This window comes from Salmo trutta, unplaced genomic scaffold (assembly GCF_901001165.1).
Source record: "Salmo trutta unplaced genomic scaffold, fSalTru1.1, whole genome shotgun sequence".
In the NCBI taxonomy this organism is placed as follows: domain Eukaryota; kingdom Metazoa; phylum Chordata; class Actinopteri; order Salmoniformes; family Salmonidae; genus Salmo; species Salmo trutta.
In genome coordinates this window covers 57,731-82,323 of record NW_021822739.1, presented here as the reverse complement: position 1 = coordinate 82,323, position 24,593 = coordinate 57,731, and the positions used below count along the sequence as shown (strand labels likewise).

Below are 24,593 nucleotides of genomic sequence, written 5' to 3'. Positions count from 1 at the left end.
AATAGATGGTAGATTACAGTAGATTAATAGATGGTAGAGTACAGTAGATTAATAGATGGTAGATTACAGTAGATTAATAGGTTATAGAGTACAGTAGATTAATAGATGGTAGAGTACAGTAGATTAATAGATGGTAGAGTACAGTAGATTAATAGATGGTAGATTACAGTAGATTAATAGGTTATAGAGTACAGTAGATTAATCGATGGTAGATTACAGTAGATTAATCGATGGTAGATTACAGTAGATTAATAGGTGGGGGAGTGTAGTAGATTAATAGGTGGTGGATTACAGTAGATTAATAGATGGTAGAGTACAGTAGATTAATAGATGGTAGAGTACAGTATATTAATAGGTGGTAGAGTACAGTAGATTAATAGATGGTAGAGTACAGTAGATTAATAGGTGGTAGAGTACAGTAGATGAATAGGTGGTGAGTACGGTAGATTAATAGGTGGTAGATTACAGTAGATTAATAGGTAGGGAAGTATAGTAGATTAATAGGTGGTGGAGTACAGTAGATTAATAGGTGGTAGATTACAGTAGGTTAATAGGTGGTAGATTACAGTAGATTAATAGGTGGTGAGTACAGTAGATTAATAGGTGGTAGATTACAGTAGGTTAATAGGTGGTAGATTACAGTAGATTAATAGGTGGTGAGTACAGTAGATTAATAGGTGGTGAGTACAGTAGATGAATAGGTGGTGAATTACAGTAGATTAATAGGTGGTAGATTACAGTAGATTAATAGGTAGGGAAGTATAGTAGATTAATAGGTGGTAGATTACAGTAGATTAATAGGTGGTAGATTACAGTAGATTAATAGGTAGGGAAGTATAGTAGATTAATAGGTGGTGGAGTACAGTAGATTAATAGGTGGTAGAGTACAGTAGATTAATAGGTGGTGAGTACCGTAGATTAATAGGTGGTGAGTACAGTAGATTAATAGGTGGTGGAGTACAGTAGATTAATAGGTGGTAGATTACAGTAGATTAATAGGTGGTAGAGTACAGTAGATTAATAGATGGTATAGTACAGTATATTAATAGGTGGTAGAGTACAGTATATTAATATATAGTAGAGTACAGTAGATGAATAGATGGTAGATTACAGTAGATTAATAGGTGGTGGAGTATAGTAGATTAATAGGTGGTGGAGTATAGTAGATTAATAGGTGGTGGAGTATAGTAGATTAATAGGTGGTGTGTATAGTAGATTAATAGGTGGTGAGTACAGTAGATTAATAGGTGGTGAGTACAGTAGATTAATAGGTGGTAGATTACAGTAGATTAATAGGTGGTGAGTACAGTAGATTAATAGGTGGTGGAGTATAGTAGATTAATAGGTGGTGGAGTATAGTAGATTAATAGGTGGTGGAGTATAGTAGATTAATAGGTGGTGAGTATAGTAGATTAATAGGTGGTAGATTACAGTAGATTAATAGGTGGTGGAGTATAGTAGATTAATAGGTGGTGAGTACAGTAGATTAATAGGTGGTGAGTACAGTAGATTAATAGGTGGTGAGTATAGTAGATTAATAGGTGGTGAGTACAGTAGATTAATAGGTGGTGAATACAGTAGATTAATAGGTGGTGAGTACAGTAGCCATGCACATTCTAATCATGTCTGTTGCTGGTGTAATTGGTGCCTGTTGAATGACTGACACTGCTGGGTCTGGACTGAAGTACTTAGTGTTTCATAATGAGGAGTCTACTGCATGCTACACGCACGCACACAGGTAGACACACGCAGACACACACACACACATCACACACATCACACACACACACACACACACACACACACACACACACACACACACACACACACACACACACACACACACACACACACACACACACACACACACACACACACACACACACACACACACACACACACTCACCAGTCAACACAAGCCTCTGCATGCCATTAGTCAGGCAGACAGGCTGGAAGTGGCTGCAGTTTTCTGCTCTAATTGACTATTGCACTGAGGCATCCAGGGACCTTCAGCACAGCACCACTTCCTGACACACTTCAACTGATCCCAAAGCATGGCCACACACACATACATACACAAACTAATGCACATCCACACAAGTAAAAAGCTGTCCATCAATGAGCAGAGCACTTTCCCCAACACAGGCAGAACAATCAGATCTGGGCTGCATCCCAAATGGCAGCCTATCCCCCTGGTCAAAGGGAGTGCACTGTATAGGGAAAAGGGTGCAGTCTCTGATGCAGATCTTACAGGGAGGGATTTTTTCATGCGTATCCAAAAAGACCATTAATGGTAATGTTATTGGCAGTTCCTTACACAGTACAGTGGCTGTGTCCCAAATGGCACCCTATTCCCTACATAGTGCATTGCTTTTGATTAGGGCCCATAGGGGCTTTGGTGACAAACAGTGCACTATGTAGGTAATAGGGTGCCATTTGGGATGCAGACAGTGAGTCAAGGTGGGATTTGCAGAACATAACAGTTTCCCAGAATCTGAGGGCTGTGCTTCTCGGCATCCTGCTTCACACCATGACAAAAGCTTAACAACACAGCTGCTTTCTATGAACCCTGTGACAGGCGCTGTGACAGACTAGTGCCCTGTCCAGGGGGTTTACTTGTACATCAAGGTGCTGCACACTACAGAAACAGGGGCTAGGCTCCTGTCCCTATGGGGCATTCTGGCTCGGACAAGGCTTACTTAATCTGAAACCTACATGGGGATGTCACCTCATGTACGTTTCCAACCATAGGTTGTACAGTATTTAACATCATCAGATTATCCACTGATCCACAGCAATCAACAGCTTGGCAGTGCATGACGTGTAATGTCACTGTGGACTGATGGACGGATGAGCATCAAGGCTTTTAGAGATACTTGTAACCCTTTCCAGCTGCATGCAAGTCAACAATTCTTAATCTGACGTCTTCTGAGATCTCTTTTGTTCGAGGCATGGTTCACATCAGGCAATGCTTCTTGAAGAATTTGCTATCACAAAAGGGGTCCCTGGCCCCAAAACGTTTGAGAACCCCTTCTCTAAAAAAACAACCTTAAGGACAGACACTGTATTTTGTGCTATGGCACCTTGAACAGTAAACCTAACTCGGGTGTAGAATCAGAGAGTGCCTTTGACCGGTCAACCAGCATCAGGCCAGGCGTGCCCCCCCCCAAACAGTTATTGATCCTGTCTTTGCAGCTGCTGTGCTACTCTGTGGATGGGCTGGCCTCTGTGATCACAAGTGTCCATCTATAAACAAATGGCACTGGCCATCCACTCCAGACTGGATGTTTTTAATGAGGCAGAGTGGCAACTCTCTCTTTCTCTCCTCTCTCTCTCTCCTCTCATCTCTCTCTCTCTCTCTCTCTCGGTCGCTCTCTCCATCGCTCTCCTCTCTTTCTCTCATCCTCTCTCTCCTCCTCTCTCGGCTCTCTCTCTCCTCCTCTCCCCTCTCTCTCCTCTCTCTCTCTCCTCCTCTCTTCTCTCTCCTCCTCCTCCTCTCTCTCTCCTCTCTCCTCTCTCTCTCCCCTCTCTCCTCTCTCTCTCCTCTCTCTCTCTCCTCTCTCTCTCCTCTCTTCTCTCTCCTCCCTCTCTTCCCTCTCCTCTCCCTCCTCTCCTCTCCTCCTCTCTCTCTCTCTCCTCTCCCTCTCCTCTCCCTCTCTCTCCTCTCTTTCTCTCCTCCCTCTCTCCTCTCTCTCCTCTCTCTCTCTTTCCTCCTCTCTCTCCTCTTCTCTCCTCTCTTTCCTCTCTCCTCTCTCTCTCTCTCCTCCTCTCTTCTCCGCTCTCTCCTCCCTCTCTCTTCTCCCCTCCTCTCTCTCCCTCTCTCTCTCCTCCTCTCTCTCCTCTCTCTCTCCTCTCTCTCTCCTCTCTCCCTCTCTCTCCTCTCTCTCCTCTCTTTCCTCTCCCTCTCTCTCTCCTCTCTCTCTCTCCTCTCTCTCTCTTCCTCTCCTCTCTCCTCCTCTCTCTCTCTCCTCCTCTCTCTCTCCTCTCTCTCTCCTCTCTCTCCCTCCCTCCTCTCTCCCCCTCTCTCCCCTCCCCTCTCTCTCTCCTCTCTCCTCTCTCTCCTCTCTCTCTCCTCCTCTCTCTCTTCTCTCTCTCCTCTCTCTCCCTCTCTCTTCCTCTCTCTCTCTCCTCTCTCTCTCTATCTCTCCTCTCTCTCCCTCTCTCTCCTCTCTCTTTCCCCTCTCGTCTCTCTTCCCTCCATCTCTCCTCTCTCTCCTCTCCTCTCTCTCTCTCCTCTCTCTCCTATATTCCCTCTATCTCCTCTCTCTATCATCTCTCTCCTCTTCTCCTCTCTTTCTCCCCTCTCTCTCTGTCTCCTCTCTTCCTCTCTCTCTCCTTCCTATCTCTCCCTCTCATCCTCTCTCTCTCTCCTTCTCTCTCTCATCCTACTCCTCTCCTCCTCTCTCCTCTCTTCCTCTCCTCTCTTCTCCTGCTCTCCTCGTCCTCTCTCTATCTATTCCTCTCATCTCCCCTCCTCCTCTCTCTCTCTCTGGGACACAGTGTTCCTGTAGAAGTGGTGGAGGTGACCTCCAGTACCACTAGAATGTTTCCTAACATAAACACTGTGGAGGAGAAACACTATCTGTCCAGTTAGGCTGAACTCCTAACCCACTACTGTGGCTAACCAGTAAAGCTCCCTCTGTTGCCTTGCTTTAGTTATTTCAAATTTCAAAATTGACTGCTTAGAAATGTTAAGTTATGTGAAATCCGAAGAAATCAAGTTGAGCTGACAAAACGTACGTGTGATAAGTTGATACCACTTAACATTTTAAGTCAGGGTAGTAACAGCTTTCTAAATGGAAACACTCCAGACGGTATTTTCCCGTCCAGAGGCACCATGCAGGCTTAAGGGATGCTGAGTGTCGGCATTCTCTGTGTAACCACGGCTGAGGCAGCTCAAACATGTTCGCTATGAAGTCCTCAGCAGGACCTCCAGGGTCTTGATAGAACACAGATACACATATAATTCTCTCTCTCACTGAGAAGACTTTACATCCGAGGACAGTGGAAGAAGACCTTAAGGTGCACATCGTTAGAGTATGTGGTTTTTACTGAAGTAATGTGATGCAAGTCTGTCTGGGTTACTATCCAGAAGTGAGTTACTCAAATTCCTGCTTAGGCCGTTAACCTCCAGTCCGTCTCTGGGAATTGGCACTGTGATGAAAATAGATAAACATGACATCTGCACATTATCTCAAACTGTTCTATTCTGCAAGTGGACAAACACGTTTTTTTAAATGAACAAGAAAACAAAGAAGACTGTCTGAGGATCAACACATTGATCCACTGTTACAGAATCCTTTAGGAAAACATAGGAGTTATCTAAGATAGGGAAACATAAGCTTGTGGAATATTTATGACCTGGCAGCAATAACCTTCCATATCAATACAGGCTTCCCAGTAAGAAGACAAGTCTCATAATTAGTACCATACATTATGCTGTGCTGGCAGACTTGAAAAATCACCAATTCACAACAACATGTAGGACACTGGCTTTAGTGCTAAGATACTGTATGTACTGTACTGTGGAGAGTTATCTCTGTGTTCAAAATGGATTTGTCCTGGTAGGCTAGGAATGAAAAATGCTCAGCAAGTGCATTTTCTATGGAGGTGCTATAGATTACAACGGCGTTAGAGGGAGCAATACGAGTATACACAGAGATAAGTACACAGCTGCCCCTGAAAATGCAAGGCATAGAACTACAACGGTAACAGACTAGAATAGGTGTAGAATACATGGAATGCATTATTATTCTTCATGAAGGAAATGTTTTTCTAACTGCATTTCAGAACATGTTGCTTTAGCATTCAGACTACGTTCAAGCCAGATCCTGTAATAAAAACATATTTTTGATTGGTATTTTCGTTAAGAATTAGTCAAGCTGCAAAGATGAAGGATTTTCAAGGAGCAACGTGTCACTCTTTTATACCTTTGTTTAACTAGGCAACTGAGTTAAGAATGAATTCTTATTTTCAATGACAGCCTACCAGGGAACAGTAGGTTAACTGTCTTGTTCAGGGGCAGAACGACAGATTTTTTATTTGTCAGCTCAGGGATTGGAACTTGCAACCTTTCGGTGACTTGCCCAATGCTCTAACCACTAGGCTACCTGCCGCCCCACTTGCCACATCATCATCATGATGATGCATTTTGCATTACTATGATGACATGGCAAGTGACACTGCTTCTTGAGAGTCCAACCGACTTCCTTCCTGTATACAGTAATTCAACTCCCCAACAGGTCGATGTAAACAGAACATCTATCAGAGCAAGAACTGCACCACTTTCCAGGTTTAGTAGGACACTGCTAGGATGTTTTCATGAGGGTAGAGGTCAGTGTATGTTACGGAGAGTACTGTATACTGTAAAGAGTACTGTTTACTGTATGTGTTGTGGCGTCTTTTCATAATTCCTTTCCTTTAAACTGGAACTCTTCATATTTCAAAGCCATGCCCTGCCTGTAATCTTATCTATTATAAACCAACTCAAATCCCGCCAACAAAACATGTTCTCCTTTCTTTTGATGTGGGCTATATTAAAAAGGTTGAGAATAAAAATAGGTTTGAGGGCACAGCCCTACTTGAGACACCCACTTGACCTAGAAGAGTTCGTCCTATTGAATAAGAAGGTGACATTTACTGAAAGAACACACAACGACAAGGAGATGTTATCACATCTAAGATGGCATTTAAGGCCATGCTACGGTGTACAGTAGAGTCACGTTCATTGTGGTGAATTATGACAGGCAGGGCTACAGTAACCAACCCTGCTCCAGGCTGCGTCCCAAATGGATCCCTATATAGTGACCAACAGTACTTTGACCAGGGTCCATAGGGCTCTGGTCAATTGTAATGCACTATATAGGGAAAAAGGTGCAGTTTGGGACTCATCCCCAGTGTTTTGGAGAAAAGGTCAGGGACCTGCTGCATTGAAATCCACCCTGAAACCAACTCAATGTCTTTGCATGGTGGGGAGACTGAGGGGCCAGCCCACGGTGGGGCCAGCCAGGGGCCTGTGGAACTTACGTCAGCTCTTCCTGCCATTGTTGCTGTGCCGTTCTGCTGCACAGATAGACACAGCTGGCCAGGCAGGAAGGGAAGAACTGAGGCCATCATGGACTCAGCGCTCCAGGGTGGTTCTAGGTACAGACCTAGGATCAGCTTCCCTCCTGCAGTCCTGACCTTAACCATTAGTGGGCAAAATGCTACATTTTCCTGAGATCAGCATCTAGGGGCAACTTCACCCTACACCGAGCTAGCCAATCGGGACACCACCTCCTCTCAAGCGTTCCAATAGGCTGTTGGATTTTGACACAAAATTGAGTGAGCGCTCTTAACCACCCAATAACACTGATAAAGCATAGATTGGATTCAGATAACGGTATTGACGTCATGGTGGTTATAAGTATACGGTTGTTAGGAACAAAATGAATCTCATTTGTTTTTAACAGGTTAATAAGGCAGTCACAGTAGCTAGCTAGAGGTTTGTCAATCATTGCCATATAGCTCTTATAGTAGGTGTATTCCAAGGTAACTGAATGGAGTGTTACGTAGGACATAATAATACTCCCCTCACAGATCCTTCTAGTTCTCAGAATAACAAGTGAGTGGACAGGCAGTAGGCTTGGTTCACTAGGGCAGGGTTCTCAAACTCTGTTCCTGGAGATGCCCTCCTGGAGGTTTTCACTCTAACCCTGTTCCTGGAGAGATACCCTCCTGGAGGTTTTCACTCCAACCCTGTTCCTGGAGGGATCCTCCTGGAGGGATCCTCCTGGAGGTTTTCACTCCAACCCTGTTCCTGGAGGGATCCTCCTGGCAGAGGCATTACCGGATATGAACCATCCAATAATACCAGATGACAAGTTAAGATCATTTGGATGAATGGTTGGCTCTAGAGGGAGTGGTGCTTATAGAGGGAGTGGTGCTCTAGAGGGAGTGGTGCTTATAGAGGGAGTGGTGCTTATAGAGGGAGGGATGCTTATAGAGGGAGTGGTGCTCTAGAGGGAATGCTCTAGAGGGAGTGGTGCTCTAGAGGGAGTGGTGGTCTAGAGGGAGTGGTGCTTATAGAGGGAGTGGTGCTCTAGAGGGAGTGGTGCTTATAGAGGGAGTGGTGCTTATAGAGGGAGGGATGCTTATAGAGGGAGTGGTGCTCTAGAGGGAGTGGTGCTTATAGAGGGAGTGGTGCTCTAGAGGGAGTGGTGCTCTGGAGGGAGTGGTGCTTATAGAGGGAGTGGTGCTCTAGAGGGAGTGGTGCTCTAGAGGGAGTGGTGCTATAGAAGGAGTGGTGCTCTAGGGGGAGTGGTGCTCTAGAGGGAGTGATGCTTATAGAGGGAGTGGTGCTCTAGAGGGAGTGGTGCTTATAGAGGGAGTGGTGCTCTAGAGGGAGTGATGCTTATAGAGGGAGTGGTGCTCTAGAGGGAGTGGTGCTTATAGAGGGAGTGGTGCTTATAGAGGGAGTGGTGCTCTAGAGGGAGTGGTGCTCTAGGGGAAGTGGTGCTCTAGAGGGAGTGGTGCTTATAGAGGGAGTGGTGCTCTAGAGGGAGTGGTGCTCTAGAGGGAGTGGTGCTCTAGAGAGTGGTGCTCTAGAAGGAGTGGTGCTCTAGGGGGAGTGGTGCTCTAGAGGGGGTGATCTAGAGGGAGTGGTGCTTATAGAGGGAGTGGTGCTTATAGAGGGAGTGGTGCTCTAGAGGGAATGGTGCTCTAGAGGGAGTGGTGCTTATAGAGGGAGTGGTGCTCTAGAGGGAATGGTGCTTATAGAGGGAGTGGTGCTTATAGAGGGAGTGGTGCTTCTAGAGGGAGTGGTGCTTATAGAGGGAGTGATGTTTATAGAGGGAGTGGTGCTCTAGAGAGAGTGGTGTTTATAGAGGGAGTGGTGCTCTAGAGGGAGTGGTGCTCTAGGGGGAGTGGTGCTTATAGAGGGAGTGGTGCTTATAGAGGGAGTGGTGCTCTAGAAAGGGTGATCTAGAGAGTGGTGCTCTAGAGAGGGGGATCTAGAGGGAGTGGTGCTCTAGAGGGAGTGGTGCTTATAGAGGGAGTGGTGCTTATAGAGGGAGTGGTGCTCTAGAGGGAGTGGTGCTTATAGAGGGAGTGGTGCTTATAGAGGGAGGGATGCTTATAGAGGGAGTGGTGCTCTAGAGGGAATGCTCTAGAGGGAGTGGTGCTCTAGAGGGAGTGGTGCTTATAGAGGGAGTGGTGCTCTAGAGGGAGTGGTGCTTATAGAGGGAGTGGTGCTTATAGAGGGAGGGATGCTTATAGAGGGAGTGGTGCTCTAGAGGGAGTGGTGCTTATAGAGGGAGTGGTGCTCTAGAGGGAGTGATGCTTATAGAGGGAGTGGTGCTCTAGAGAGTGGTGCTTATAGAGGGAGAGGTGATCTAGAGGGAGAGGTGATCTAGAGGGAGTGGTGCTCTAGAGGGAGTGGTGCTTATAGAGGGAGTGTTGCTCTAGAGGGAGTGATGCTTATAGAGGGAGTGGTGCTCTAGAGAGAGTGGTGCTTATACAGGGAGTGGTGATCTAGAGGGAGTGGTGCTCTAGAGGGAGTGGTGCTCTAGAGGGAGTGGTGCTTATAGAGGGAGAGGTGATCTAGAGGGAGTGGTGCTCTAGAGAGATTGGTGCTCTAGAGATATTGGTGCTCTAGAGGGAGTGGTGCTCTAGAGGGAGTGGTGCTCTAGAGAGATTGGTGCTCTAGAGAGATTGGTGCTCTAGAGAGATTGGTGCTCTAGAGGGAGTGGTACTCTAGAGGGAGTGGTGCTCTAGAGAGATTGGTGCTCTAGAGAGATTGGTGCTCTAGAGGGAGTGGTGCTCTAGAGGGAGTGGTGCTTATAAGCATTATGAATCAACACACAGTACAGCATACACTCATGCAACACACACATGCAACACACATACATATACAAGCACACACACGGTACTGTACAGGAACTGTATGCCCCAGAGTCAGACATCTAATGTATCTAATATAGTGGGACTGTGTGTTAGAGAATGTCAGACATCTAATGTATCTAATGTAGTGGGACTGTGTGTTAGAGAATGTCAGACATCTAATGTATCTAATGTAGTGGGACTGTGTGTTAGAGAATGTCAGACATGGTATCTAATGTAGTGGGACTGTGTGTTAGAGAATGTCAGACATCTAATGTATCTAATGTAGTGGGACTGTGTGTTAGAGAATGTCAGACATCTAATGTATCTAATGTAGTGGGACTGTGTGTTAGAGAATGTCAGACATCTAATGTATCTAATGTAGTGGGACTGTGTGTTAGAGAATGTCAGACATGGTATCTAATGTAGTGGGACTGTGTGTGTTAGAGAATAGTATGCTAATTGGGATAGATACAATTAGAATACAAGATAAGAGTATCATTTGAATTAGAGACTTATTGATACACCCACTCAGTATCAGGCAGCTGATACTGTACTGATAAAATAATGCTTTGTGCAATTTAGCGTGAGATAAACTGGGACTATGTTTCTTCATTAAGATAGTGCTTTCATCTACTACATTATTGAATTACAGTAGTAACAAAGCCAATAGTCACAACTTCTGTATGAGGAATACCCACTCTCCAAAACATTTTGCCCCCACATGCTTTTACTTTCATTCATATGAAATAGATGCAGTGACTAAATGACTTGTTGAATGATGTACATGTGTCATCTCAGGACGGCTCACAATCATAAAACAGACACGTTTGTGTATTGTTCAAACTGATAACTAGTTTTGCTACAGTACCCACATCCCTTTTCCTTCCCCCTCGTTCAGTCATACGGAACACTCTTAGAGAAAAAGCTGCTAAATAGAACCATGCAGGGTTCTTCGGTTTGTCCCCATATGGGAACCTTTTTTAGTGATGGGTAGAACCCTCTATGAAGGGTTCTTCTTAGAACTGTTTATGAAGGGTTTTTCAGAGAACCCTTTTATCTTTGGACGGTTCTTCCTAGGATCCTCTATAAATGGTTTAACCAGACAATTGTATTATTTTTGACAATACATAACATATATCATAAGGCCTTTATTTGAGGGCCTAGTTATATCCTAACACAGTGGTGTTAGGATCATTCCTACTGGAACCCAGCCAGTGTTAGGATATCCAACATTGTTAATCACCTGCAACCTGTATTCAAAATGACTGCCAGGATAGGGAAGATTGAATACTGAGGTTACCTCATTCATCTAAACTGGAACAACCATCTCAGTAACGGGTGCAATAAATCCAACAGAAAGGATATGTTATTTATCAATGTGTAGCATAAAGTTAATCCAAATTAATAAATGTACATGCAAAACAAAGATATTACAGTAAAACCAAACATCTGAAAATCTCCCTGCAATAGAGCTGGGAAATATTATATCTGGTTCTATGTAAAACCCTACTTGCCTTCCAAAGAACCCTTTCTTCCAAAAACAGTTCTTAGGATGTTAAAGGTTCTAGGTAGAACCCTTTGCCTTACAAAGAACACTGGTTTTCCAAAAGGGTTCTTCTGATCAAAACGGTTCTTGGTAGAACCCTATCCCTCCGCAAAGAACCCTTTTGGAACCCTTTTTTCTAAGAGTGTAGTGTTTTAGTGTCTGGTGATTTCTCTAGACTAACTCTGTCACAATGTTTGAGCGTGTGATGATTTCTCTAGACTAACTATGTCACAGTGTTTGAGCGTGTGATGATTTCTCTAGACTAACTCTGTCACAGTGTTTGAGTGTGTGATGATTTCTCTAGACTAACTCTGTCACAATGTTTCAGTGTCTGGTGATTTCTCTAGACTAACTCTGTCACAATGTTTGAGCGTGTGATGATTTCTCTAGACTAACTCTGTCACAATGTTTCAGTGTCTGGTGATTTCTCTAGACTAACTGTCACAATGTTTGAGCGTGTGATGATTTCTCTAGACTAACTCTGTCACAATGTTTCAGTGTCTGGTGATTTCTCTAGACTAACTCTGTCACAGAGTTTGAGTGTGTGATGATTTCTCTAGACTAACTCTGTCACAGTGTTTGAATGTCTGGTGATTTCTCTAGACTAACTCTGCCACAGTGTTTGAGTGTCTGGTGATTTCTCTAGACTAACTCTGTCACAGTGTTTGAGTGTCTGGTGATTTCTCTAGACTAACTCTGTCACAGTGTTTGAGTGTCTGGTGATTTCTCTAGACTAACTCTGTCACAGTGTTTGAGTGTCTGGTGATTTCTCTAGACTAACTCTGTCACAGTGTTTGAGTGTCTGGTGATTTCTCTAGACTAACTCTGCCACAGTGTTTGAGTGTCTGGTGATTTCTCTAGACTAACTCTGCCACAGTGTTTGAGTGTCTGGTGATTTCTCTAGACTAACTCTGTCACAGTGTTTGAATGTCTGGTGATTTCTCTAGACTAACTCTGTCACAGTGTTTGAGTGTCTGGTGATTTCTCTAGACTAACTCTGCCACAGTGTTTGAGCGTGTGATGATTTCTCTAGACTAACTCTGCCACAGTGTTTGAGCGTGTGATGATTTCTCTAGACTAACTCTGTCACAGTGTTTGAGAGTGTGATGATTTCTCCAGCTCTGTCACAGTGTTAATATTCTGTGAATGCAGCGTGATGTTGTCTCCCACCTCTGCTGTTCTCTCCGGGGCGGCCTTGCTGCTGTTGTTGTGGTTCTGGAGGAAGCGGCATCCGTCCTTGGCCAGTCTCTGGACCATCTCCAAACGGGACAGGTCCTCCTTGTCGTGCAAGGCACACACACCCCCACCCCCCGGCTGCAGCGCCGGGGACACAGAGAACATGTACTTCAGTCCACAGTCCCACGACATTATTATAGAGTAGAACCAGCACGGTGTACTCCTCTCCTCCTCTCTCACAGTGTACTCCAAAGGTGTGTGTGAGGGGGATGGGCCGGGCAACCTTGAGTGTGTTTAGTTGTCTGGCTGTTTGTCTGTGAGTGCAGGTGAGTTACGGCCTCCTCTCACTGAGCTAAAGCAGATCCCTGTAGAAGCACCAACAACAGCTCCGGCTGGCTCTCTGGTTGGCCTGCAGATGCAGAAATAGAGGGATAGAGAGGGCTATGAAGCAAGGACTCCAGGTGCCTCTGTTCTATATGACTAGATCCAGAGGGAGAGAGAGACTGACTGCTACTCCCTCCTTCCCTTCCCTTTCACTGCTGGGGAAGGAGGAAGGGAGGGGAGAGAGGGAGGGAAAGAGAGAGGGAGGGGAGGGGAGGAAAGGAAGGAAGAGAGGGAGGGAGGGAGGGAGGGAGGGAGGGAGGGAGAGAGGGCGAGAGAGAGAGAGAGGGGGAGAGAGGGGATCAGGAAACATCTGGTAAAGCACTCAAGACCAGCCCCTGCAGAGGAAGTTCCACTATCTCTACCTCCCCCTGTCCATGCTGGCTGAGGTGGGCTGGGCCTGGGTGGGTGAACACTGGGGGTGTGGTAGACAGGGGGAGGTGGGGGGGGGGGGGGGTTGGACCCCCTGAGAGAACACAGAGGTAAACACAGTGGAAGAATCTGGGTTCACTTTCCAACAATGACCGACACAAGATATTTTAGTTGTTAGATATTTTCAGAAGAACATTCAGTGCTGCCGTCACAGGGTGGTCTGTCACAGGGTGGTCTGTCACAGAGTGGTCTGTCACAGGTTGGTCTGCTGTTGTGCTCGTCCTCTCCTTGCTCCGTTCTGTACTTTCTGTTATTGAATAGGTGGGCCAGACTGAAGAGTTGGGTCTAAGGGACATTGAAAGTCCTTTACACACCCTAGCTCCTACAGAACCCCATCGGGATGCATGTGATGATGGCTGGGTAGGTCTCATTTGTAAATAGATTTAAAAAAATATTGCCTTAGAATCTCTACAGGATCCGCCACTTTTTTTCAAATTTTCGCCTAAAATTACATACCCAAATCCAACTGCCTGTAGCTCAGGCCCTGAAGCAAGGATATGCATATTCGTGGTACCATTTGAAAGGAAACCCTTTGAAGTTTGTGGAAATGTGAAAGGGATGTAGGAGAATATAACACAATACATCTGCTAAAAAAATAATACAAAGAAAAAAACCAACCGTTCTTTTTGTATTTTTTGTACCATCATCTTTGAAATGCAAGAGAAAGGCCATAATGTATTATTCCAGCCCAGGTGCAATTTAGAATTTGGCCACTAGATGGCAGCAGTGTATGCGCAATGTTTTAGGCTGATCCAATGAACCATTGCATTTCTGTTCAACATTTTTTATCAAGACTGCCCAAATGTGCCTAATTTGTTTATTAATGACTTTTGATGTTCAAAATTAGGCACTCTCCTCAAACAATAGCATGGTATTCCTTCACTGTAATAGCTACTGTAAATTGGACACTGCAGTTAGATTAACAAGAATTTAAGCTTTCTGCCAATATCGAATATGTCTATGTCCTGAGAAATGTTCTTGTTACTTACAACCTCATGCTAATCGCATTAGTCTATGTTAGCTCAACCGTCCCGTGGAAGGGACACCGATCCCGAAGAAGATGTGTCACTTCTTTAGTGCCCACATAATAATCATATAAGCCAATTACAATATCACTCACACTCTATGACATACAGATGTAGGATATTAATTTGATCACTCTGTTGCAGGAGAACTAAACATATAGTGTATTTGAGGTTAAAAAAAGCTTCTTTCACTTGATTTTCCCTTACGAAAAATGTATCAACCCCTACAAAAATGTTAATTCATTATAATCCACATAATAATTCACATTTTCTGTTGCTGCAGGATTCTTTTCCTGCTGTAGCAAACTGGCTCAAATTAAGATCCTTCATCTGTACTGCTGCTATGTGGAATATTTTGATAAGGAAACTATGCAAAAAAATAAATAGGAAATCCTATTTCTCCAGAATTACATTTCCTCTTTAATGCACTTTGTCCAATTAAACATGTATTTTCTGGGCAGAAATTATAGTCATACAATGAATGACCTTTGTGACCTTCTCCTCTCTAATCCACTTAATAATAATAGTTGATAACGTTTACATCCCAAAGGGCTCCATATTTCCTATGTAGTGCACTACTTTTGACCAGAGCACATAGGTCTATGGTTAAAAGAAGTGTACTATATCGGAAACAGGGTGCCATTTGGGACGAAGGTAACGTCTGCTGAAGAAAGCCAGGGCTTTAACTACCGTACATTATGCATTTACCACTATGGTCTATATATCATTTGACCCCTCTTCCTCTTATTATAGAAAACCTCTCAACCCTGTCTCAAACGATGTACTTACACATTTTGTATGATGAACGGAAACACATAGCAAGTCAATGAGGTCATGAATCTAAACAACCAAGCCTTGACATTATAGATGTCATGCATTGAGCTACAGTAGTGTATTGATATCTCTGCCTCTGTTGGCTGTGCTACACAACCTAGGTTGTGTATTAAACAAACAATTCTCTGGTACCAGTACAGTCTATTCCTGGTCTGAATAGCTGACCACCACCACCCACCGACTGTACAGTACCAGACAAAAGGGAGATGTGGGTCCAGTCACCTGGGCAATGCCAGGTGCGCTCTCATTCCTAATGTGAACAAACCAAAGCATAGACCACATCAGAGAGATTCCCCCTCGAGTCTTCTTAGCCTCCTTGGCTCTCTACCATCCACTCAGTCCAAAAGATGTAGCTGTTGACAATGCCCTATCCCAGCTGTTGGTGGGTATGTACTATACAGGCAACAGGGTGCCATTTGGGACACAGTCATGGTCTTTCTTGTGTTGAACTGCAAATCTCTCCAGAGATGTTTGATCGGGTTCCAGTCCGGGCTCTGCCTCGGTCACTCAAGGACATTCAGAGACTTGTCACGAAGCCACTCCTGCCTTGTCTTGGCTGTGTGCATAGGGTCGTTGTCCTGTTGGAAGGTGAACCTTCGCCCCAGTCTGAGGTCCTGGGCACCCTGGAGCAAGTTTTCATCAAAGAGCTCTCTGTACTTTGCTCCGTTCATCTTTCCCTCGATCCTAGTCTCCCAGTCCCTGCCGCTGAAAAACATCCCCACATCATGGTACTGCCACCACCATGCTTCATCATAGGGATGGTGTCAGGTTTCCTCCAGACATGATGCTTGGCATTCAGGCCAAAGAGTTCAATCTTGCTTTCATCAGACCAGAAAATCTTGTTTCTATTGGTCTAAGAGTCTTTTGGTGTCTTTTGGCAAAATCCAAGCGTGCTGTCATGTGCTTTTTATTGAGGAGTGGCTTCTGTCTGGCCACACTACCATAAAGGCCTGATTGGTGGAGTGCTGCAGGGATGGTTGTCCTTCTGGAAAGTTCTCCCATCTCCACAGAGGAACTCTGGAGCTCTGTCAGAGTGACCATCGGGTTCTTGGTCACCTCCCTGACCAATTCCCTTCTCCCCAGGTTGCTCAGTTTGGCCGGTCAGCCAGCTCTAGGAAGAGTCTTGGTGATTCAAACTTCTTCCATTTATCAAAGATGGAGGCCACTGTGTTCTTGGGGACCTTCAATGCTGCAGAAATGTTTTGGTACCCTTCCCCAGATCTGTGCCTCGACACAATCCTGTCTTAGAGCTCTACGGACAATTCCTTCGACCTCATGGCTTGATTTTTGCTCTGACATGCACTGTCCACTGTGGGACCTTATATAGACAGGTGTGTGCCTTTCCAAATCATGTCCAATCAATTGAATTCATCACAGGTGGACTCCCATCAAGTTGGAAAAACTTCTCAGGGATGATCAATGGAAACAGGATGCACCTGAGTTCAGTATCGAGTCTCATAGCAAAGGGTCTGAATACTTATGAAAATAAGAAATTGTAGTTTTTTTACTTTCAATACGTTTGCAAAAATGTCTAAAAAACTATTTTTGCTTTGTCATTATGGGGTATTGTGTGTAGATTGATGAATGAATATTTTTATAATAAGGCTGTAAGGTAACAAAACGTGGAAAAAGTCTGAATACTTTCCAAATGAACTGTACATAGGACATTTGAAAACCAAAAGTGACAGGACAGATGATAGTTTGATCGTAGCAGGAACAGAGAAACACGTGCTCCTCGGTAGAGTGTGGTAGGATATATGGACATATTTCCCTTTTTAAAAGACCGTGACATTTCTTAATAAACTTCATTTGAATGTCCTTGGTTACTGCTCCTATTACCAGACATTACATAATTATATAGAGCTCTATTCAATCCGCATCGCGGGACTTCAGCTTTAGAGCGTGAATGAAATTGAAAGGCAACGCTCACACTTTTTAGCGGAGGCTGCATTCAGGTTAAACGGAAATTCAATAGTCAATAGGAAATTACCTTAACGTTTTCTATTGCGGAATCCTTAATCCTTCAGCTTTATGATTGAATAGAGCCCCTAGTCTCAGATTCATGGACATGTCAAATCAGATATTAACTGCTCAAATTAAGGTTGTCTGGAGCCCTATGTAATTACATATAGACTGACGCGCACATATGTGCTAGAGCAGGCTAAAACAAGGACATTAATTCTCAGTATGATATGTGCTAGAGCAGGCTAAAACAAGGACATTCATTCTCAGTATGAACGCTTTATCTATCGCTCTAATATTTTCTTTTACCCTGTCAGCAATGTGCTGCTTGACTGGGTCTTAGCAAAACCCTTCAACTGTACAGGAAAAAAAACTGCTGATGCACACAAAAGCTAAATGAGAAATACCCCTCTTCTCTTCTCTGGTCTCCAGTATCGGAAGGGGTATCCTCCCTGTATCCTCCACCATGTGAGCTTCAGTTGAGTTCCATGAGGACATGTTCCTTTTTGTTCTTCCAAAGCCACGAGGAATTGGCAGGTGTCCTCCCATTCTTCTCTTTGAGAATCCATAACTGGCCATTTCTACTACATTTATAGCCTGCTTCTCAAATTGTACCCTATTCCCTATGTAGTGCACTACTTTTGATCAGGGTCCATAGTGCTATGTATATGGAGTAGGGTGCCATTTGGGACGCACACATAGATAGACTACACAGCACATTCATCTCTTCTCTTATTTCTCGTGTTTATTTAAAAAATGTATACTGTATATTCTTTGTTAGTTATACTATTTGGATTTTGAATACTGCAGGACTTGCAAGTTAAGATTTCCCTGAACTGGTACTTGTGACAAATAAAAACTTGAAACATTCATCTATCTGTTTTTTACTGGAGGAACAAAACAAGGACTTCAACGCTAGAGCCTTGGTTTAAAGTCTCCTTCTTAACCAGACCGATCAGCTAGTCTTTAGAAGGGCTGTCCCTCAGCGGTTATGGGCTGAGGAGGAACGTCAGCTGCACAATGAATACAAATGCATCTGATACATCCTCTTCCTCCAGCTGGGAAGGCAGATACGCTGTCACCACAGTCAGGCCGGAGTAACCAAGGGGAATGGAAGGGGAACGGGGGTGTTTAGGTATCCTCAAGCAGCAGACACCTGTCATAACTCCTACATCCCCATAGGTATTGGCTTGCTCTTGTGGCCCTTTATGCCAAAGGTGATGGTGTGTGTCGGGTTGGCTGCATCACCGGTTGCTGAGAGTAACAAATGGCTGTTGTCATAAGCAGATACATTGCTAAAATCCCATAAAATGACAACATTACTAAAGCAGAGGATAACATCTGATGCATGCTAAGTGTACTGGTCTCACTATGAGTCAAGAAAGGTGTGTTTACCACAGTTTTGACAAGGCATTATGTTATTACGTAATTCATATTATTTGTGACAAAAACAAGTGGGTTTATGTGAATTAAACTGTTAAGGGCTCTCTGAGTCTCTCAGCAAGATCTAGTGCTATGGGAAACACTACCCACCTGATAGTTTGTCTGAGGAAACACTACCCACCTGATAGTTTGTCTGAGGAAACACTACCCACCTGATAGTTTGTCTGAGGAAACACTACCCACCTGATAGTTTGTCTGAGGAAACACTACCCACCCGATAGTTTGTCTGAGGAAACACTACCCACCCGATAGTTTGTCTGAGGAAACACTACCCACCCGATAGTTTGTCCTGAGGAAACACTACCCACCCGATAGTTTGTCTGAGGAAACACTACCCACCCGATAGTTTGTCTGAGGAAACACTACCCACCCGATAGTTTGTCTGAGGAAACACTACCCACCCGATAGTTTGTCTGAGGAAACACTACCCACCTGATAGTTTGTCTGAGGAAACACTACCCACCCGATAGTTTGTCTGAGGAAACACTACCCACCTGATAGTTTGTCTGAGGAAACACTACCCACCCGATAGTGTGTCTGAGGAAACACTACCCACCCGATAGTGTGTCTGAGGAAACACTACCCACCCGATAGTTTGTCTGAGGAAACACTACCCACCCGATAGTTTGTCTGAGGAAACACTACCCACCCGATAGTGTCTGAGGAAACACTACCCACCAGATAGTTTGTCTGAGGAAACACTACCCACCCGATAGTTTGTCTGAGGAAACACTACCCACCTGATAGTTTGTCTGAGGAAACACTACCCACCCGATAGTTTGTCTGAGGAAACACTACCCACCCGATAGTTTGTCTGAGGAAACACTACCCACCCGATAGTTTGTCTGAGGAAACACTACCCACCCGATAGTTTGTCTGAGGAAACACTACCCACCCAGTAGTTTGTTTGGCTGAATGTCCTTTGGGTGGTGGACGATTCTTGATACTGTTGGGAAACTGTTGAGTGTGAAAAAACCCAGCAGCGTTGTAGTTCTTGACACAAACCAGTGCACCTGGCACCTACTGTACTACCATACCCCGTTCAAAGGCACATATATATTTTGTCTTGCCCATTTACCCTCTGAATGGCACACAAACGGTACACAATCCATGTCTCAATTATCTCAAGGCTTAAAAATCCATATTTAACTTGTCTCCTCCCCTTCATCTACACTGATTGAAGTGGATTTAACAAGTGACATCCATAAGGGATCATGGCTATCACCTGGATTCACCTGGTCAGTCTATGTTATGGGAAGAGCAGGTGTTCATACTGTTTTGTATATTTAGCCTATACCATAACTGTGTGTTAAAATGGCAGTGAGGATGATTGAATCAAATATCAGATTAGGGAGTTAAAATAGATTTCTGTGTGAACATATTTGGGTGTAAAAAATCCATCTTGGATACATGTTCCTAAAATTACATAAGTGTTCATCCCTGCAATGCCATGAGTCTAGATAAGCCAAGCCATTCCTCAACAGTTAGTACTGGAGTGAATGTGAGACTATCTTTTCTCCAGTGAATAATTACATTTCAGTTAAAGACGTGCTGCGGTACTGTTGCAACTACTAAGCATTTTTTAACCTCCCGCTTTGGGCTGGATGTGTCAATTTGTAGCTCATACATGCATAATCTATGAGCAAAATTTATGTTTTAAGGTCAATTAGCCACAAATCCATAGTTTGAAAGTGACAGTTTGTGGAGGCTGTGCGGCGTCATTGTCACTACATTTACCCACATGTGAGCCAGCCTCCCGGCAATTTGAGTTTCAGCCAATGAGCTCCAGCCCCTCGGCATTTAAGTGACAGCTAGCAAGATGCACACACAGTAGACTGAGAGAAAACAATGACATGGTGCACATGTGTGATGTAGTACACCATTTCAGAGATGACATGTCTCGTGGGCACTACTTTCAGAACTACTGGCTAAAAAGTATAAAAAAGTAGCGGAGAATATCTTTACAGAGTTCAACAGTAGAAACAGGCCCAGAAAGTGACAGGCTACAGTACATAAATCCAAGCACACCCATCTTTCACTGTGGATGGGAGTCTCTCCAGGACCTTCATGTGAAGTATCTCCCTGTACACACTCTCCCTCCCTGTGGAGCGTCTCCTTAGGCCTGTCTGGAGACAAACACAATCTAAAGAGACAGACACTACGTCTCTAATGACACCCTATTCCCTATGTAGTGCACTTCTTTTGACCATAGGTCTATGTCTTTGGTCTTTGTATTGCGTTTATACTGGGGTGCCATTTTGAGACACAGAGAGAGAATGTCCTCACACTCTGCAGCACATCACTTCTTTAAGACTTCACATCTACAAATTGGGGGTCCATTGGTGATGAGTTGAGTGTTGAGAAGGAAACACATTACAGTCTGTCTGTCTGTACAGTAGCTTACCACTTTGAACTTTTCCTGACACTTACTGTACTCTGACATGAATATTGAGGCAACACCAGATTCCAGAAAGTACTAATTTATGATTTAAAATGATTGTTTATAATTTATGATTTAAAACAGGAAGCAAAGCATAGAACAGGTGGAGACATGTCAGGGTGATCATGTGACGTGGGTGCAGGCTAGTCAGGGCTGGTGAAGTCACTCAGAGGGAAAATAATCTAAAACCAAACTGACTTCCCTATCCCTTCTCTTCACCTTCCCTTCCTTATCCCTCCTGGTGAAGGTTTCCTCTCTGAGACAAAGCACCAAGGACAGCAACCTGTGCATCCCAAACGGCACCCTATTCCCTATAAAGTGCACTACTATATAAGGAATAGGGTGCCATTTGGAACGTACCCACTGACTTCATATACTGATACTGACACAGTTTCTAAGGCAGGGGAGAGAGAGAGAGAGAAACAGAAACCATCCGGAGCACATAATCCTCCAGATCATTAAATAAACTACACAAAGTACAAAAGTGCAGTTTCAAGTTCACTGGTTACAGTACATCATTGGTCTAAAACCGTAATCTAACCCTGCTGAGTTCACTGGTTACAGTACATCATTGGTCTAAAACCGTAATCTAACCCTGCTGTGTTCACTGGTTACAGTACATCATTGGTCTAAAACCGTAATCTAACCCTGCTGAGTTCACTGGTTACAGTACATCATTGGTCTAAAACCGTAATCTAACCCTGCTGAGTTCAATGGTTACAGTACATCATTGGTCTAAAACCGTAATCTAACCCTTCTGAGTTCACTGGTTACAGTACATCACTGGTCTAAGACCGTAATCTAACCCTGCTGTGTTTACTGGTTACAGTACATCACTGGTCTAAGACCGTAATCTAACCCTGCTGTGTTTACTGGTTACAGTACATCACTGGTCTAAGACCGTAATCTAACCCTGCTGTGTTCACTGGTTACAGTACATCACTGGTCTAAGACCGTAATCTAACCCTGCTGTGTTCACTGGTTACAGTACATCACTGGTCTGAGACCGTAATCTAACCCTGCTGTGTTCACTGGTTACAGTACATCACTGGTCTAAGACCGTAATCTAACCCTGCTGTGTTCACTGGTTACTGGTCTAAGACCGTAATCTAACCCTTCTGAGTTCACTGGTTACAGTACATCACTGGTCTAAGACCGTAATCTAACCCTGCTGTGTTTACTGGTTACAATACATCATTGGTCTAAGACCGTAATCTAACCCTTCTGAGTTCACTGGTTACAGTCCATCACTGGTCTAAGACCATAATCTAACCCTGCTGTGTTCACTGGTTACAGTACATCATTGGGCTAAGACCGTAATCTAACACTGCTGTGTTCACTGGTTACAGTCCATCACTGGTCTAAGACCATAATCTAACCCTGCTGTGTTCACTGGTTACAGTACATCATTGGGCTAAGACCGTAATCTAACACTGCTGTGTTCACTGGTTACAGTCCATCACTGGTCTAAGACCATAATCTAACCCTGCTGTGTTCACTGGTTACAGTACATCATTGGTCTAAAACCATAATCTAACCCTGCTGTGTTCACTTGGCTATAAAGTTGTGTCTCTTCTGGGTTTGAAACAGCCCCATGCTCCTCTAAGGAAGTTATTTATAATAAGGGTTACATGGAGAAAATCAGAACTCTCTCAGCAAAAAATATTTTTGACCTAAGCCCTCCCTGAACGCTTGAAAAAAAAATACCCTTGCCTATATCCAAAATAGTAAATACAACATAAAGTTGATAGCAGAGAACATGTTCACCATTTACCCTCACTTCTTGGACAGGCCAGAGCCTTAGATATGCAGTTTTACAAACTGCTCTTCGTCCTGGAAGCATTACATGGCAGCCCAGGAATTTTGATAGTGCCCAGGGCTGCGGGCCAGAAGATTGTCACACATTTCTGAAATTACAGGCTAAGAATGGACAGTGTTCATCTTATCATATTTCTCCAATGCCCAATCAGGGTGTCTTGTTTGCAATGAAACTGTTCCTGTTTGCAAGCAATTACATCTGAGACGTCATTAGGAATCTGAACATGGTACTTTCAAAAGTTAGGCTTACCTTCCCACCCCGGACAGAGTAGGCCTACCGACGCAGAAAAATGTAAACTTTAACTGCTGGCTACTCTTCTTCTGTGGTTTAACCCAGCGAGAGAAGGTCCCAAGTGTTTCACTAAAAGCTGTCTGGGTTTAAACATCTTCTATTTTACATACAATATATAAATGAATAAATAACTTAATAAACGTAATAAATAACTTAATAAATTGATTGTGACAGAATTAGATTACTTCCAAAGCAAAGTCCATGTTTTGTCTCCTCGGTTATAGAAGGTTGTAGCTTGTTCTCTGAATGTTAAAGAAAGTAAACAATGATGTCCCCATATGCATCGAAGTCACGTCTTACCCGGGTATTTTAGCATATTTCTAGCATAAAGCAATACGGATCAAAGTGCTCTTATAGATCACTTTATATAATCGTATCCGTAAGATAAAAAAGGTTGGCCTGTGCTTTTTGCCATTTTCTTTAAAAAAAAGTAGACCTATGGCATACCCTCTCATACCCTCTCCTACCCTCTCATACCCTCTCAATTGGAGTCTTGGTTTTATCTTAACAGCCCTTCACTGACAGGTAGGCTATTTAAAGAATGCATGGTGGGTGGAGGAATTGACCTACAAGTCTATGGATATAGCAGTCAATAGCCTCATTTTGTTTCTTAAATAGGAAGAAATAGGCTCCAACACAAAGCCCTCTTGTTCTTAGTAAAGTCTAATTCAAATAAAGATGGTTTAAATGAATTATGCCTACTCAAATGTGCCTACTTTCAGCACCATGAGCTGTCCATTTCTGATTGATTGTGCCACGGCTGCTGCTTCAAGTTTCAGCACCACAATGTAAATGACTTGAATCTGTCGTATTGTGAGGTCAATAACTCTGATAAATACATCATGGGTAAGAAACATATTGTTTTTAATTCAATCATTTATAGTAGTGGCAAGCTATCAAAGTTGACCTCCGGTCCTCCTCGTGATCTTCACACTCTTCTTCTCAAACTGAACAGAACATAGGCTATTGGCTAGTCCACACGCAAGGCCTAATCCAAAATGCTTTTCAGAAGAAGCCTTTGATTCTCCACCTGAAATGCCACCGTTGGCCTACACAGCACAGCCATTGGTTAGGCAGCACACAAAACATTTTGTTGATCAGCAAGAGCAGGCCGGGGCTCAGGGTTGGAATATCCATTGCAGTGTGTAATGCAGCCTAGTTTTATTGACACAATCCCAGCAGTTAACTTAGAGAGAACTTTGCTCTGTGCTTCTCCCAGCATGCACTTCATAGCCTATAGCCTATAGGCTATGGGTCATGTGATTGAGACCACACTAAATAGCCAATAGGTGCATTTGATATTGCACGCCCAGTGGAGAATCAGAGGTGAGGGGCGGCATCAGGCACACATCGATATATAGCTTAATAAGCAACTAATTCTAA

At 43.9% G+C, this 24,593-nt stretch overlaps 1 protein-coding gene across 1 annotated transcript in view; it reads right to left on the bottom strand.

Moving 5' to 3' along the window:
- Positions 1-13,093, bottom strand: part of LOC115184108 (rap guanine nucleotide exchange factor 5) — a 67,730-nt gene extending 54,637 nt beyond the window's left edge. The window contains exon 1 of the mRNA XM_029745099.1: positions 12,578-13,093. Coding sequence (XP_029600959.1) covers positions 12,578-12,775 — 198 coding nt within the window. The 5' untranslated portion in view covers positions 12,776-13,093. The remainder of the gene's footprint in view (positions 1-12,577) is intronic.
- Positions 13,094-24,593: the final 11,500 nt, after the last annotated feature.